General features: G+C 38.5%; 1 protein-coding gene across 11 annotated transcripts in view; it reads right to left on the minus strand.

Annotated features, from left to right (window-relative positions):
• Positions 1-436: 436 nt before the first annotated feature.
• Positions 437-16,628, minus strand: part of LOC111246035 (rab11 family-interacting protein 4-like) — an 85,526-nt gene continuing 69,334 nt past the window's right edge. For 4 of the 11 annotated variants that reach the window (XM_086977253.1, XM_022795245.2, XM_086977260.1 and 1 more), the window contains 6 exons: positions 14,574-14,660; positions 12,400-12,517; positions 11,633-11,813; positions 10,560-10,634; positions 4,015-4,561; positions 2,768-2,998 (listed from right to left, as the gene is read on the minus strand). In XM_086977253.1, coding sequence (XP_086833379.1) covers positions 12,441-12,517; positions 14,574-14,660 — 164 coding nt within the window. In that variant the 3' untranslated portion in view covers positions 2,768-2,998; positions 4,015-4,561; positions 10,560-10,634; positions 11,633-11,813; positions 12,400-12,440. Of the gene's footprint in view, positions 2,293-2,767; positions 3,078-4,014; positions 4,562-10,559; positions 10,635-10,749; positions 11,036-11,632; positions 11,841-12,399; positions 12,518-14,573; positions 14,661-16,628 lie in introns of those variants that run through there. The other 7 variants (XM_086977257.1, XM_086977254.1, XM_086977255.1 and 4 more) reach the window with 7 other exon arrangements.

The following is a 16,628-nucleotide window of genomic DNA, read 5'->3' on the forward strand; positions in this document are numbered from 1 at the left end:
CCATTTTTAGGTTACTTTCATGCTTCATAAAGCAGGTACGTATTTTAATAAATAATAGGTGCGATATGAGGCGTAAAATCAATGGGGTGGGCTGAATAATTAGCACTAAGTGGTTCATATATTGTGTATATATAATAAATAAACCTTTTATTGCAACCCAAATCTGCAAAATATTTCAAATGCGCGAACGTCACCTGGCGAAACGTCAGACAGAATAACGTTAAAGAAAACCCATTGGTCTTTTTTTTTTATAGTATATTAGAAATAAAGTTTATTTACGAAAAAATTGTTGCTAACTATGTACGTTTTGTTCTTATCACAACTTCAACAATCAATATCTAGCCGAATGGTAGTAAAACATCGCCCTATCTTCATTCATTGGGATTATTTTAGCATGAAGACTTTATTCGATAAAAGCAATAATCTCGTGTTCATCAAGCTGTTCGCTTCATCAAGCTTTCCTTAAGTCAGCGTCTACCTACACGGGTGATAATACTCGTTTAGCATCAGAAGTACTAAGTCCTCAAGGGAAATTGCCAGTAAGAAAGTATGTATGCGTATCTGAGGCATTCATTTTGGCTAATGCAGCTATTTTATTACCTCGTACAACGTAAACTGTACTTTCATCACAAACCTACATATGTTCACATCCGTCCGACGACAATCGTTTGGCCTTTATCGTGGAATTCCGATTGTCCACTGTAGCTTTGGCTTCTTGAGTTGTGTCACAGGGACCCACTTACCTTCGTATATACGTATTCAACCGAAGTTGTAGAAAACTATCCAAGTTATTGGAAAGGCCCATAGCAATCGCAGGCAGTGTGGTACTACTAGCGTGTCACTACGACCTTCACCAAAAACTAGATCCATTATCATAAATCCCACTAGATCGTAATGAAACGAAGCTTACGGTTCGCGTCACACTAGGAACTACACTACAGAGTGCTCTCGCTCAAAGCATATATACCAGTGAATTATTTACCAGTGAGCTAAAATATTCCCTAAGAAGTACGTGACTGATATGAGTACTTACGCAGAATACCGCTGTATCCCATTTAGATTAACCGTACGAGTTTTTTTTTTCTTACAGTGTCTTACATACACGGTCATAATTATATAATCGACGTGTTCAATTGAGATTTTAGGTATTACTGGATAGCTTAAAAATGCAGTATTTTCGTACTAGGTGCTTCAGTAAACGCGTCCTTCATATTACTAAAATACTCTACTGGTACTCGTTTTGAGTTTTCGTTGAACGTTTACGTCGAGTTCTACGTCCACTATCACACTGTAAGGCGTTCTTATCAGACAGTTGGCTCCCTGTACGAAACCAAGTTTATCTATACCCGGATTCGAACCTACACTACAACATATCCGTAAAAGTAGGGTGAAGATACTTTACACACTAGGCTATCACGGGAACACAGTGGTATCCCACGGGTCCATAAAGAATTGGCAGGCATTTTCAAACTGCTGATTGAGGGTGGATTATAATTGCAAATGTTGCCTCTTGTACTTCTGATGGAGTTTTTCACAATTAACCGGATCCGGTTGTCACAGATTAGTGGTTAAGTATCCGCTTGATATTTTCTGTATTTGACGAATCCATAGTTTCACGATCTTCCAGGTGTTCTTTATAGAATTAACATCAGCCAAATATGCAAACTGCGGCAGCACTTGAATATTATTAGGATACGCCGATATCTATGACAAGGCGCCCCATCGTGCATGAAGACGTAGTCACCGTCAGTACACCATCCCCGTGCCAAAGGCATCCTGTTCTTCAGTATATATTACTGTGAATGTTTGATTTTCGGCATGACACAAATCTCGGAAAATCTTCCACCCATACGTTTGAAGCTGTGATGGGAGTCTTTTCAAAAATTTCCCGAACAATATAATGACAACAATGAAAAATGTCTGAGAAACAATCTTTCTCAGTAGTTATTCAGCGACGGCAACAGTCGTATTAGACGTTGAGACGAAACGCGTTGGCTGTACATAACATGAGGTACGAGCACGAAATGCTGGATCCGATGAAACTAGATTATAGCGAGCTATTATACAATTGTTGACGTACAATATGTCAGTGTTAGCTATCGCATAGTTTACCAGCAGTTTCTTTCTCGACACACAAGCCATCAGTATAATGCAAAATAACGCCGCTTCCGTAAGCCAGAATTCGTTGAAGAGTATCTCTTGTGTACTGCTCGCCTACAGGCAGGTTTATCTCAACTCAGGAAACATTCTGGCTTCCGTTGGGTTGTCGTCGGAAGAGATTTTAAAGAGGCACTACATAGAAAAAGAAACATAAAAGGGCACACGTTTTTTTACCAAAGACTTAGGTGACGTACGAAGGTTGTATAAGTGGCAGTGGCAGAAGGTACCCATAGGTTCGATCGAGAATACAAGGGACAAAGGGAATTTGCTTTTTTATTAAATAGAAGTTACGTTCAACACGTGTTATTAAATCACTCGCGGTTCCATAAGTCATTGTTCTAGAACGTGGCTTTGAGGGTAAACGATATAATATAACAATTTATGTATGGGATATGCTTACACACACCTTTAGCTTGCGATTTTCATATTAGGAAAAAAAACCACAATGTTCAAGTTTATTGAGGTAACATATATAGAATGTGTTTTGTGAGAAGACGGAATATTCATACACGCTTTAATAGCAATTTCTTTTTGCTTTGACTGAATGTGTGCAATTTGCTCTTGCTTAAAATTGCAGAGTCATTCTTCATTAAGTAATAACGCAACGTTCATTTTATCTAAATATTTATTTATAGACAACATGACCGACGACTTGGCGGCATCACGGTATCACACGAGGGCAGTTCTCATACTGTTCCTTTCAGATTTCAGCAGGTTAGGTTTAAAGGGTAACTTGCCACAAATCTTTAGAATGCTATTTTTTTCGCAAGCGTTTGTCCATGCACGTGGAAACTAGCTCAGAAAGGTACTCCTGAATTCGCTTAGGTTCCGTACTTGCCTGGATCGCGTGCGACATACGGAAATGAGGTTAATAGAGGTCAAAGATCAGCCACAAAACTCCATTGTCAGCTTTCTGCCTTACCATGTCGTACGATATTTGCATATAAATGAAAAATCAATATAGATTTTTTGATTAGCCACTGGGACGTCAATGTTCTGTTATTGGCGTTGCTGCATGTTTCTTTAGACTAAAGATTATTCCTATTTGTTGCAATATTTTTGGTTGGGATACTGGGGGAACTTGATTATTTTGTCTGGGGGAACTTAGTATTATTTTGTCCATTCCAGATATTTGCCTCACACTAGACAGACGTCAGCTAGGCAACGATAGTTTTCGGCAATAAAACATTTTAAAGGGTAAGAACTTCTGCATGAATAGGTAATATAGCTGTTGGTTATTGGATTTCATACTACATATACTCTACGGTAGTCACACTGCTCACAGTGTAGCTCCGCAATATGTGAATATTTATTGAAATGGTTTAAAAATTCGCTCGAATCTATAATTTCCATAAGGTGGAATTTTACGCGGAAATAAAATCATAAATACGGACTAAAAATGTTCTCCGCTTCGCTTTTCTATCTCCGAAATGCCTTCTTTGAAGCTTCGTTAATATTCGGAAGAACACGACCTAAACCGTTTAAATACTATAGGCGAGAGAGATACACAGGCTTGACGCGATGTTCTAATGTTACTATTTTAGATTCACCTGAGTTTGTTAGTCTAAGTAGCAGTAATGTGGCACAAATGTAACTCCTCTTGTAGACCAGCGTCCACATACGTTTCTTTTTTCTTTTTGTATAGGAAATGCATTAATACCCGTGGCTCATGGACGACTCGATGAACTTCCGTTGTTTATTCACTAGTTCCTATATTTAGCTTCACCGGACCAAACCTCGTAATTTTCTATCGTACTTAGTCTCAACACGGGCCTTGTCGTTAGCGAGAATGCAGCAACGCCTGACCTATGCTATCTAATATATAATTAAATAAATATTGTTTTGAAAGCTTACATTGTCGAGGAAATCGCTTATTCGTTGTCGGCAATCATGTGTCTTTCTTCATTGAGGCCTTTTCAATTTTCTCGCTGTGTACCTTTTCGGCGAGCTGTTCTTTCAGTTCCGCAATCTTCTTTTCATATAGTAGCTTACTGTTATTCCAGTCCTTCCTTAAACGCGTAGCTTCTTCCTGAGCTTGGGAGAAATTGTTGGCAAGTCTGGTCTGATTTTTTGCCATTACTCCATTTAACTTCTCTAATGTTTCTTTTTCTTGTTTAAACTCCTGCTGCTGCTGGGTCAATTCTTTGACCTGCTTCTTGAGTTTTGCTTTCTGTTCTTCCAGATCACGATTTTCATTTTCTAGCTTTTTCTGCTTTTCTTCCAGTGATTTTAAGTCAACATTCGAAGTAGTTGCGACCATTTTGGCAAGCTGTTGCCCTAGTGCTTCCTTTGCATTTCTCAGACAAGTATTCCTTACTTGCCATTCATCTGAACGTATTTTACTTCTAGCGATCTCCGCGTCAAGTTGGTCGCTAAGCTTTAGGAGATGCCGATTTTGATACTTCAGTTTGATTTAAAATGATCATATGCAATCAGCAAGCGTTGACAAACATAGTATGGTTAGAATTAAGGTCGACGCTTTGAGAAATAACTCTATATACATAAAAAGTAAATAAGCTCATTTACTACAAACTCAGGTTCTAAGAATCAACTGGTAAGTCTCGAGCACGTAAATAATATCTGTAGCGAGTGGATACCGTTATAGCGCTGTGATCGGCTTTGGACGGCACAGTGCCGGGACACAGGTAAGCATAATAATTTAGAAATAATGTCTTGAAATTATATAGGATCTGAAAAATAATTTTGAAATTGTCTGGTTCAGTGAGACTGTACTATAAAATATAGAGATCCAATGATACACATAATGCCACAATAGTGAGTTTTCCTTATTGTTCAGAAACGGATATATCTATCAAAAGGAGTATTATACTGTAAAGACTATATAAAATGGTCTGACAAACACGGAGTTCACGGACAGGGTATTTTTGAAAAAAAGATTATTAATAAAAACATTCATATTGAAATCGATACGCAACTTTTGAATGAAGCTTAATATTTGCATAATTATTACGAAGCGCTTTGGTTAATACTAAACAAGGAAATATTAAATTAAAAAAAAAATAAAAATAAAAATTATAATTTAAAAAAATAAACTTGAAAGTTGGAATGATGCTTAGAACTGGAATTGTTGGTTCCAAATTTGGCTAGTAAGTAATGAATTCATTAGTAATTTTTAATTGGCCAAGTGATTGATCAGGATTATTCAGAGTTCAGTTAGCTCTTGCATAGAACACGCCATGTTAAAGACTAAATAGTATTATGCTAGACGGATTCTTTTATGGACATTTTTTTACAAAATAATGTAACGATATTTACATAAATTATGTATATATACTAATATGAATTCATTAAATGTCTAGGTAATTTTGCTGACCTTATATTTTTGTACCTAACACAAGGAATAGCTTTTTTACCAAGGAACATGGGTGCAAAAGAAAACATTAGAATTCCCTTTAGGTTCAACATATTCTTTCTAATATTTATTTCAATGCCCTTTATCTCGCTTATTTTAGTGACCATATTCGACTGTGGGCAATAGCTGAACCTGTTCTAAATGAAAACACGGGTGCAGCAATGCACATCTATTAAGAAATAAACTTATTTACCAAATAAATTTGGAACTGATTAAGTTTAATGAAGTCAAATTTCACTTCTCTCAAAACGCAAACTTTCTTCTCCTAATCAGTTAGTGGTTTAAGGCTGAATTTGAGACATTTGAGGTTTAACTTCGAGATCTGAAGAAACTTACGTTCGCGCAGTTCTCGATTCATAATACTAAGTAACGTTCACTTTAACCAGACACCCCCATTCAGATTAACCCCAACCTTCCTTTTATTACGTAAACGTCATTGAAGACAAAGCTAGGCCATACAACACAAGATTTGCTATAGATAATGGTTAGGAAACTAGCAATTGAGAACTACATGCTAGTACATCCTACTAGCATGTATTTTTTTTTTTCCTAGACATCTCATTTTTAAATAAAATTATGTATCGATCTATCGCCACTTCTACATATAGAATATATTTCTGCATTCGCTGCTTAACGTTGAATTAAATATTGCTATTGCCTATTCCTGGATTTTCGCTCTAGTGAGGGGACGCATGTAGAAAACGCATTTTTAGATTTAAGCTCAGTCTAAACTTCTCCTGTCAAGTGAATAGTCTCATTTTAAATGAATTACTTGCATCCCCTTTAAATTTCAACAGAACAGATTGGTCATTATTGGAGTATAGTGTTCCAACTCAATTGAACTCGTCGCATTATAAAGCTAGTTAGACGTTGCTGTTCTCCTGATTGTCAACGTTCGCTTCATGCGTTCAAGCTCGTGTTCGTATTTTTTTTTTTAAATTATTTGGCAATTTTGCTCCAGATGTCCATCAAAAGCATATGAGCCAGCTTGAAATAAACAATTTGTTTATTATTGTTGATCAGCCACTGACCACATTATTCGGTACATCGCAAACGCTTGGTTTGAAAAGGTGGTAACAAAGCCATCTTTATATAGGATAGGTTCGATCCACTAACAATTCTCACAAGCATTCACTACCTAATTCCATAGTAGGATAGTCTGACCGAAAGGAAAGAAAACACCAAAAAACCGCACGCTCGTCGCTGTTGCCACCTCCCGCTTCGCTCGCTTCTTAATGTCTTTCATAACGTTAGTCAAAATAGATGCCACACAGTCAAGTTCTCTATCATTATCTATCACTGATATGCAGAAATGCCCGACTTGTCAGACGGATACTTGAACGACGTGATGATAGAAAGTTGACGTAATCCTTCTAGACCCATCTTCAGGCAGCTTGGATCAGAATGCCAACGAAATATCTTGGGTGTAGGGAAATGTCGCAGACTAAAAACCAGCTTTCGAAGAAGCTCACTGCAGCTGAGTCCAATGCGAATCGTGACCCATTCGCGGGCTTGGATTACGTAATAACGTGAAGCACGCTGCTCTAGTAAAAAAGTAATCTAGCGATTACTATTTCGAAATTAGGAACCTGATTTATCAGAAGTTACTAAATGCAGTCTGCGCGCTTCGCAAGCTTTACGTGGTATCCATACCAGCTGTTGGAAATTCTGCTGCTGTCGCGCCCATTGGCGGTCAGACATGTTGTAGCAATACACGGGAACGCCACACCGGTAAGACTTATCAGCAGTAGATTAACACTGCAAATATCTTATAGCATGTACGTTCAACGTGCATATAATCTAGCAACCGACGAACTATTTGAATTCCAAAAGGAAATTGTATTACCGGAATAACGGAGGGCAAGTGCGGTCCATCTTAAAAGATCAGAAATGACACTCAGTTTTCCAAACAGATTATCTGTGTTGAACACATAGACATAGTGGACGCAGGAAAGGACGTGGAGAAAAACCAAAAAAACCAAACGTGAAGCTAAACGGTAGTGAAAAAGCTGGACGCGGTAAAAACCAACGTGCAAACTAGTAAAACCAGAAGGCGTGGTCTCTTTATCATCGTTCTGTTCTTGTAAAATATGAAAGGGAAGTATTTACACTGAAATGTCTTAGTGAGGTTGTATATCAACCGAAAACTCACTTCCACGGAAGTAGAGGGCCTTATTCCCTTACAGGCAAATGACAAAGAGGCTCTAATGCATGCACCTGTAGCGCGGCGCCATTTGAATCCTAGTGGTTACTACGCAGTTCGTTGGAGAAACTTCATGTAAGTACAGCAGGACCCACCGGATTAGGTCCTTTACGTTACACTCACTGATTCTCAGCGCTTACTCATAGCAGAAATAAAAAAGAAAATAACCGAAAGCAATAATATCTTATTAAGCAGTTCGAGGCACGTTTGCAAAGCTTGATAGAACATGGTGAGCATTCAAGCTTTGGGAAAAGCTGCAACGCGTCGGCCAAGCAAGCCAAGGCTAAAGATGTTTGAACTACAGTCAGCGTAAACGCTTCAATAGAGCAATCTGGTAGATTCTATAAAGTCAGAACTAATCTGCACATGATGATTAAGCCAAGCAAAGAATGCAGAAATCTATCGAATGTGAAAAAAGCAAACCATAGGGAAAGGACACCGAAACAAATACAGGAGAAGGTCCGCAAAAAGTAAATTAGATGCAGCGCAACCTAAAACCCCTAATCAATTTATCAAACAGGAGTTATCAACACGAAGAGACAGCCATTGATATCTGGAACAGTTTTGAGTTCACTCGGAAAGAGATCCTGGTAACTGTGATAAAATAGCAGTAGACAGCGCGGCGAGGCCAGTTCAAGCAGTGACGAACTTACTTTCCAGCCACTCTATAAAATCTACTGAGCCAGAAGGTCTGATTTCGAAGGTGTACAAACGACTAGCTGGTTTTCATACCAAGGTTTATCGATTGACCAATCTCATATAAGCTTTTTTTGGTTTAGGAACGTTGCATTGACTCTTCGGCCGCTTAGAAAGAAAAAAGACTAGATATCTCCTTGGGTGCTTTTATGAAAGTAATGCATGTTTTTATCTCGAGCCGTGGATTGGAACGTGGTCTTATTCGGGGCAAATAAGATTCATATCTTTAATGCACTATAGCTATTTGAGTAAACTAAAAATAGGTAAAAGATGGCAGCGAGAAGATTCAACGAACGCTGCGAAGTCTAAAGTGCAGCCGACAGCTTCCATTGTTGCGTCTAAGAGGCTCCAGAGCCGGAAGTGATGCGAGACAAAGGGCTAAGGGGCAGCCAAGGACCAAAAACCTCTGGACAAAGCCTAGTACATAGAGCACGCTATAAGGGGAAACTATTCAGAGCCTTAGCAGAGGACGAGATGCCATTTTCTGATGCGAATGTCAAGGAAACAAGATAAGTAGGAAATTTCTTGCCTCAGTGACGGGTCCCAAGATTCTTTACGCAACTCCCATGTGATAAAAAGCAACGAAATCGAAATAATAAGTTACGCCGAAAAAAAGCTCAATTTTCGCATCAGTACAGCATTTCGAACCAGCCCGATTCACGGTCATGAATACAGCGGTACCATAGAACATCATGGTCGAAAAGCGGAAAAGGATGTAAAAGTCGGCCCAAGCGAGAGCTAGAGAGAACGTGGGTTGCATTAGAAGTTAGCATAACACCAGTCGTTTTCGAGATTAGAAGGCCCGAAACCAAAAAATGGTACACTGCGAGCATTAAAGATCTAGCACTTGATTTAAACCTCTACAGAACACGGTATATAAACTTCAGAATCGCAAAGACATCTGTATCATCAGAAGTCTACAAAAGCAAGACGTCCAGGTAGAAGCGGATGCCATAATAAAATTGATGCTTCGGAAGCCAAGAAAGTTATGCACTAGATTTCCGCTTATCTTGCCACAGATTATGAAGCTCAAGGAACTAAACGAACAAAATAAAAGCAGAGCTCTCCCGAGCGCGTTTTCAACAGAAAGAAATTGAATTAACATTGAAACAAATATTGATGCAGAACTAGGCAAAGAGAGGTTGTAAATTTCATAAATACTGCATTTAGAAAACGCTGGCTAAGATTCCGCCTTATTGCGGCAAATAGCTAGAGGCCTGGTTTCAATAAGGGGCGTTTAGACATTAAGCGCTTAAGAGGTTGGAACAGAGTAGCAAGGATATAGCAAGGATGCGAGACAGTCATATGAAATGTTGATCTTATCAGGGCCATGCCAAAGTCAAAGAAAGCAGGAAATATTATATGCTTGCCATCATGGTTGACTCCATTGTACGCCTATATGCGGAGAAAAAGCTAAGTCTGATCTAATTACCAAGAGGGCAGCAATCAAGACATACCGAGCTTACAACACAGTTGAGACTGAGGCAACGTTCATTTTCGCACGAGTGCACGCGTGGACTAGGGAATGATTTTCAGCCTCTCTGAATCTTAACTGACTCAGGAACAGTCGTGAGTGAGAAGCAAGCAATAACATTATCTAGCTATCTAGCTCGGCAAAAGAGACCCATTAGTGCAGTATGAACTGCACTATTTACAATAACTGCAATTGAAAAGTTCGACCATAACCAACCAATTTGACGTTCTATTAAACGCTGAAGTTGTTATCTTACACCTTTACGGAAACTAAGTGCAAACACCGGACGGAACCTGTATGTTCTGTACACTATGACATTAGTAGTTAGCAGGCAAAAACAGATTTCACTATGGTGTCCTCCATTAAAATCAGCAAAATGCATATGCTCCAATATGTCGTTTCGGCCATGGGGTAAACGATCGTTGCGCTTTTAAATCTGCTGAATGTTTAACCATACGAACACGTCACGCGTCTGTGAAGCAGCTATATACAATACTCAAAATGTAAACAGTTGGGGATGATTTAAACTTCTGGCAACATCGCGCGCTTTGTGAGCTGTACTTATGTCACGCCTTCATCACATTGTTCACATAACACAAGTGCCCTACAATGCAACAATAGTTTTTTTTAGTATGTTAGAAGTTCTTGCTTACCGGTTGCAGGTGTTCACCTTGTTGTACTTCAAGTTCTCCCAGACGAGCGCGAGATCTGTTGTTCTGGTCAATCTCCTGGATACATTCATTATATATATATATATATATATATATATACGTATATACATATACATATATAGAGAGTGATTACACGTTTAACCAATGTGTGTATCTTCAATAGAACAAGGTTAATTGCTTCACTTCGCAATGACCTCAAGGATACATCGTCGATGTGTAGTAAAACATACTTTTCTGGAAGTATTTCTGCGTTCCAAGTTTGCATCTGGACGCGCCGGAAACAATTCTTGAACATTTAATTAAAAGGTCGCTCTTTGGCCTAACTTGTACTTCCTGACGCAAATAGGGCGCGTCGCAATGCTACAGTAACCAACTCATCTATACGCCGCTTAAGTAAGCTAAGTTCTCATTAAGTTACTTTGCGGAATCAAGAGCCCCCAACCTCCGGCTTGTTGAAACTGCGAACGCATCTGCTTATTAGAATAGTCGTTTATTTACACCGAGTGTAAAACGCAACATGTATCCCGTATGCCTAAATTTTTCGAGTTGAGTATAATCGCATAAACGAACGCTTGCTTTAAACTCGACGCATTATCGGGAACCAGTACAAAAATTTCCTAGACGTATGTTTATTTCACAATTAACAAACCTAATTTGTAATGCGTAACGTATAGCAAGTGTCCGTACGTTATCATGTTGTATACGAACTGTTTCTGGTAGCGTATCTACAAGGCGAGCGATTTATTCATGCAAAGGACTGGACAGCGTTTCATAGCGTCGTACGCTTATCACGGACAATTTATGCAGATTTACAGTACAGGGAACTAGTCGAAACCTTCACACTTAGCGAAATTATCAGAAAGACACTTTACGCACTGAACGACTTCTCGCAGGACATCGGAACAATTCTGCTTTTGTTCTTTTTCCAAAATTGACAAAATGGCTGCAAACCATTACTACATGACTGTTACCGTGACGGTCATTTTTTAAAATAGCGCGGTGGGATTCTCGAAAATAAACTACAACTTAGTTAGTATAAATCTTCAAGCAGTTACCTCGATTGTAGTACTTTGGAGACAAAGGTCCCAAATTGGAACTTCTGTAGTCAGGTGCCTAGTAGATAACAATTGATCCTCCCTACCTTAAGCTTAATCGAAGCCTGGTTTAAAAATCGTCACATATATTGTCCGTAGTACAAACCTGCCATATACGCTTCTGAGACATTTTCGACTCGTTCTGCAAATCGAAAAATTAAACACGATGCTATATTTGCTAAATTAAAAATTGAATTTTCGCTTTTAATTAGATGTTTGCTAGAAGTGCTTTTTGCTTCCGGTTATATCTTAATTTATCTTTTGTACTCTTCCTTTTTGTTTTTAAGAACGTAACAAATTGTTTGACAGACGTTCAAGGGCCCAAATAGTTCCAGTGATTAGAACAACTGAAATATCATATACGGTGCCTATTAGCGAACATCCTACAAGCGTACCCAGTAGATATTTTCTAATGGTTATCCTTAGCATTTGTCACCCATCACAATCCAATGCCCAAGCCATAAAGGGAATTCCACGACAAATTATCGTACTATCAAAAACTATCAGCGGACTATTATAAACCGGCGCCACATGTCTCTTTTGCCTCAAATCCATATCTAATAACTTTAAAAAAAAAAATAGTACAGAAATAGGGAAATATGTTTGGCGTTCCATACGATACAATTAATGAAAACTTCTGATGTATGCTTTATGTTTATTTAAACAGCTAAGTTCACCCAATCGCGTTGGTCTACGAACCTTCTGTATGAATGATAAAATAAGTTTACCTGTAAATAGGGCTACACTTGAGGAACTGTTTGTTCCGTCGTTAGTAGTACTGCAGTCGATCAGTGTTCACCTTCCTTTGTAAGCGTCCTTGCGTTTGCACCTTGAAGTTGTTTGATTCTGTAAAGGACAAATGAGTGGCTAAATGCTTTTCCGAGTCATTTGAGATGTGCCTCTCTTTGGATAGGATGGAAACTTTGGATAATGAATTCTACTATAATATTGACCGTCACCGGCAGACTCCTTATTCAACTGCTTTCTAGATTAAGAACGTTCCCTGATTTTCATAAAAGCCAGACGAAAAGAATAGTTTCAAGGTAGGCTTTATAAGTGGAAAACGCGAGCACTGAAACAACGGCGGAACAACAGTATCTTGTATTAATCAAACGCACTTTCATTAGTTTGAGAGCATTATCTATAAAGACTGCAACCTTTCATTGTCTATTTCTCCCCATTGTGCAAAGCATCGATTTCGAACATCAGCTTTCCAATTGGAAGAAGCTCGTTGATACTAGACTGTCAAAGTTTCGCCCATTTCTCTTTAAATAACTACCGCGCCTTTTGCTTGAAAGCTTTTCTAGTCTGGAAGAATCAGTTACAGGTTTAATGTAATCCACGATGTGGCTCCCGGACTCTCATAAAGCGTGAAAATCAAATGCTTTTTCATTAAAAAGATGCTATGACAGCGTAGCGCTTCGATGTCTGACTGGTCCTACCTCTCCGTTGGCACGTACCGTAGATCTAAACTGGAAAGATTTTGCAAATGGCACCCTTACTTAAAACGCTCTACTCTTAACCCATGACCATTTTCGGTTATTTTCATGTAAAAAGCAAATTTTGCATATCGAGTCCTAATCGCGCGTAAACGACTTGTACGCTTATTTGGAGGTCGGCACCACGTCACTGCAACAATTAGACGGCCAAATTGCAAAGTTTATGCAGAGTGTTCCACGCCACACAGGTGAATCCTGATTGGAAGCTTGTACTCAGATTTTTTCTGGCCCCGTTTCATGTAATTTCTCCATTCGGAAACGCAGTTACCGCGGATATATCGGCCACTGCGAGTGGGTCGTCGATACATTTTATATATAATTACCTTCGAACGAAAATAGAAAACCAGAACCATACAGTGGTTTTGCACTTGTAGACCATCGATATATATGAAATTGAAAATTTTTCTGCCTACAAGTGCAAAACCACTATATGGTTCTGGTTTTCTATTTTCGTTCGAAGGTAATTCGGCAACAACGTCTGTAATTTAGACAAAACACTAACGGCAGCAAATCAACTAAAAAACCGGCATTGCATACTTTAATTCCAAGATACCAAGCTTAGGTTAGCGGGATTAAATCTTGGTTAGAATAAGTCTATTAAGTAGTAGCTAATTTCAGTGTCGTTATTTTGAGAAGGAATAAAGATCGCTTTTTATTTTTTATTATGTAATTTCGTACACTGCAATATTGCAAGTACAAATATGCTGCCTGATCATTTTCGAAAAAGAATATAATAAACTAGCGAAAAATAACCCAATTCTATTTTTGTTTTATTTGAGAGAACTTCTTATAGTTTTATCCCGTCTCGAATTTGAGTTCGCACGATGGAAAGTTAACGAACGCGACATAATTTAGAAATTAAGCTCTCTTTACTTACAAACTATGCTGGCTTGCAGAGGCTAACGCGCCATTGATCAGTAAACAGAGGTGGCAACAATATATAAAACTATGTTACCATTTTTAATTAGTGACTAAGCGTAGCTCAGAGCGCATTGTTGTTCACGTTCACCGTTCGAAAAATGGCTGCCAGCTATATGAGCAGACCTAGCATTAAGACTGTAGTCGTTACCACTATATAATGAATCCTTTCGCTCTATGAACAGTTGAATTAAGTTTATGCGCAACTGGAAATCATATCGTTGATAGTCAGCAACCGTTGATAATATATTTATCAGAGTACTAGCGGTGTCTTTATCTACATAGATATTCCGAATGTTAGCTCGTTTTAGACCGCTGGCTCCCAGCGTTTACCCAGGGTAGATATCACCTGACACACCTTTACTGTATTGCCTGAAATGCTACAAATTCTACATGCTATGTTTTGTTTGTGTGGTTAGAAATTGATTAAGCTTAGCTGTGTGTAAATCTTAATCTGTAAATCATCTTAATGAAGTTCTTCTTACCTGGCGATTTTTCGACTGGCCTCTTCCGATATTCCCTCGTGCAATGCAGCCTGTTTCGCCAATTCCCCCTTTGCTCAATGTGTTTATCTGAGAAATCAAGGGGCTCACTTTTAGCGTATATAACCAAATCTATTATTCTATCAGTCCTTACATGTGTCCAGTTAGGTCGAGAAAATTTTCTTGTTATTTAAGCTAAACGTGACAATCAGTTTAGGGGTGGGCCGTTTTCTCCGACGTATTCAGAAACTACCTCTGAAAAATAAAGGAAACCGATAATTAATTTGCTCAGTAAATCGATTGTGCCACATGGTTATGAATGATACGGCTACAGACTTCTCACCTTCGCTTTTACATCTATTAGCTAAAATATTGTTACTCCTCAAATCGTTGTTGTAAAGAATAAGATAGTTGATACAGGCTAGTAGGGAAGGTCCGACAGAGTGGTAAACTTATGAAGTTCTAACATGGGACAAACAGCCCTCATATTGTATGTAGCGCAGTTTAGGTTATGGTACTAAGTAAACTGCAACGTTATTCGAAACTAGAAAGTTTTACAGCGTCAACATTTCTGTTAACAATCAATAGCTATGCACGAGTGCCCCCAAGTATCTTCATAGGTAGACCCTTGTTCATTCGTATCTTATCCACTATCTCTTTGAATTCTACGTGGTACACCCATTATAATGAACAAAAAATAATTATATCATCAAAGGTTCATTTGCGCAACCTGCCAACCTTTTTGTCAGAAAAGAAAAACAGGAAAAAGCACACAAAAAATTGTGATTGAACCTATGGTTTGAGTTTTAGTTGCAAGCACGCCAATACACAGATAAGTATATTAATTTAAACACATCATATACAAAGTAGAGCATTCATTTTATAAATTTTTATCTTCGATCCTGTTCCTTAATTTACGCAAGCTCTCTCATATACGCCAACTTTCAATAGCGAGCCATGTATATACGTCTATGAAAATTTTTTTATAAATGAATAAATCTCTACTCAAAATTGAGCGTGCAGACCAAATAGGCAATACATCGTTCCAGTCCCCGTTCGATGAGCTGTCACACGTTGTCTATTATTAGAATGTTGGATCTCGAGCGAGTGACGGATATAGCTCAAAAACAGGTAAACTGCTGAGGAATTACCCATTTCAGTTTCCGGCTAAATTTTTCAGCTGCCGGGCACTTAAACAGCTCTATGGTTACCACTAAGGGACCCGTGCTAAAATTCATGCGTGTAACGGAGAAATAGGACGTTTGCCAGCTTTTTTTTTAGTGCGTCGCTAGAAAGGAAAAGTTGAAACCAGTGCGAAAGAGAGCTGAAAGCAAGAAACAAGTTGTTGAACCTTAGCATCAAAAATTAAGCATTTATCGTAAATGCTTTGCCTGTTTTCCTTATTAAGATGGCATTGAGTCCTGAAAATAGCGACTAAAATTCCAAATTGATATCCCGGCCTGAACGGATATGCGTTTCTGTTGCCGCAATGTCTATATGTATATGTATATGTATAGGAACTTTGTCTTAATGTTCGGAAACCTCATAGTAAATCATACTCTCGTGGACCCTCGATTTTGGAATATTAAGTAATCCAATGGTAAGTCTAATGTGTGGTAATTCAGGCGTAAACACTTAAAAAATCTTTTTGTTTCTGGCTTGATGTTTCATAATAAAATAGGAATTTGATTCTTAGAAATAAGTAGTTTTCTCCACCGTTCAGTAGTCGATTGTCGGTGGATCGTTTAGAATAAGGATTTCAATCTGAAATATTCAGAGTTAACTAAGGAATTGTTACGGTGCTCCGAATACCGACTATGCCGAATCTCAAGAGCTTTCCAGTGATGGGAGGTCTTCTAATTAATGTTAAAAAGGTAGCCTTAATTAACCAACTGAGTCACATAAACTCTGCATTTAATAACGATAGGTAAGCCAGCACTAGATGTTGTACATTGTTGTGCCGCTCGACCGGCTTTCCTGACACATTTCCATTGATGTCTGGAAAAGCTGTAAAAAAGAATTTAAATCACTGTAGAACTTGTCTTCCTCTATAACCCC

The sequence above is a fragment of the Varroa destructor genome, unplaced genomic scaffold, assembly GCF_002443255.2.
Source record: "Varroa destructor unplaced genomic scaffold, Vdes_3.0 BEIS01000001.1, whole genome shotgun sequence".
NCBI classification, from domain to species: Eukaryota; Metazoa; Arthropoda; class Arachnida; order Mesostigmata; family Varroidae; genus Varroa; species Varroa destructor.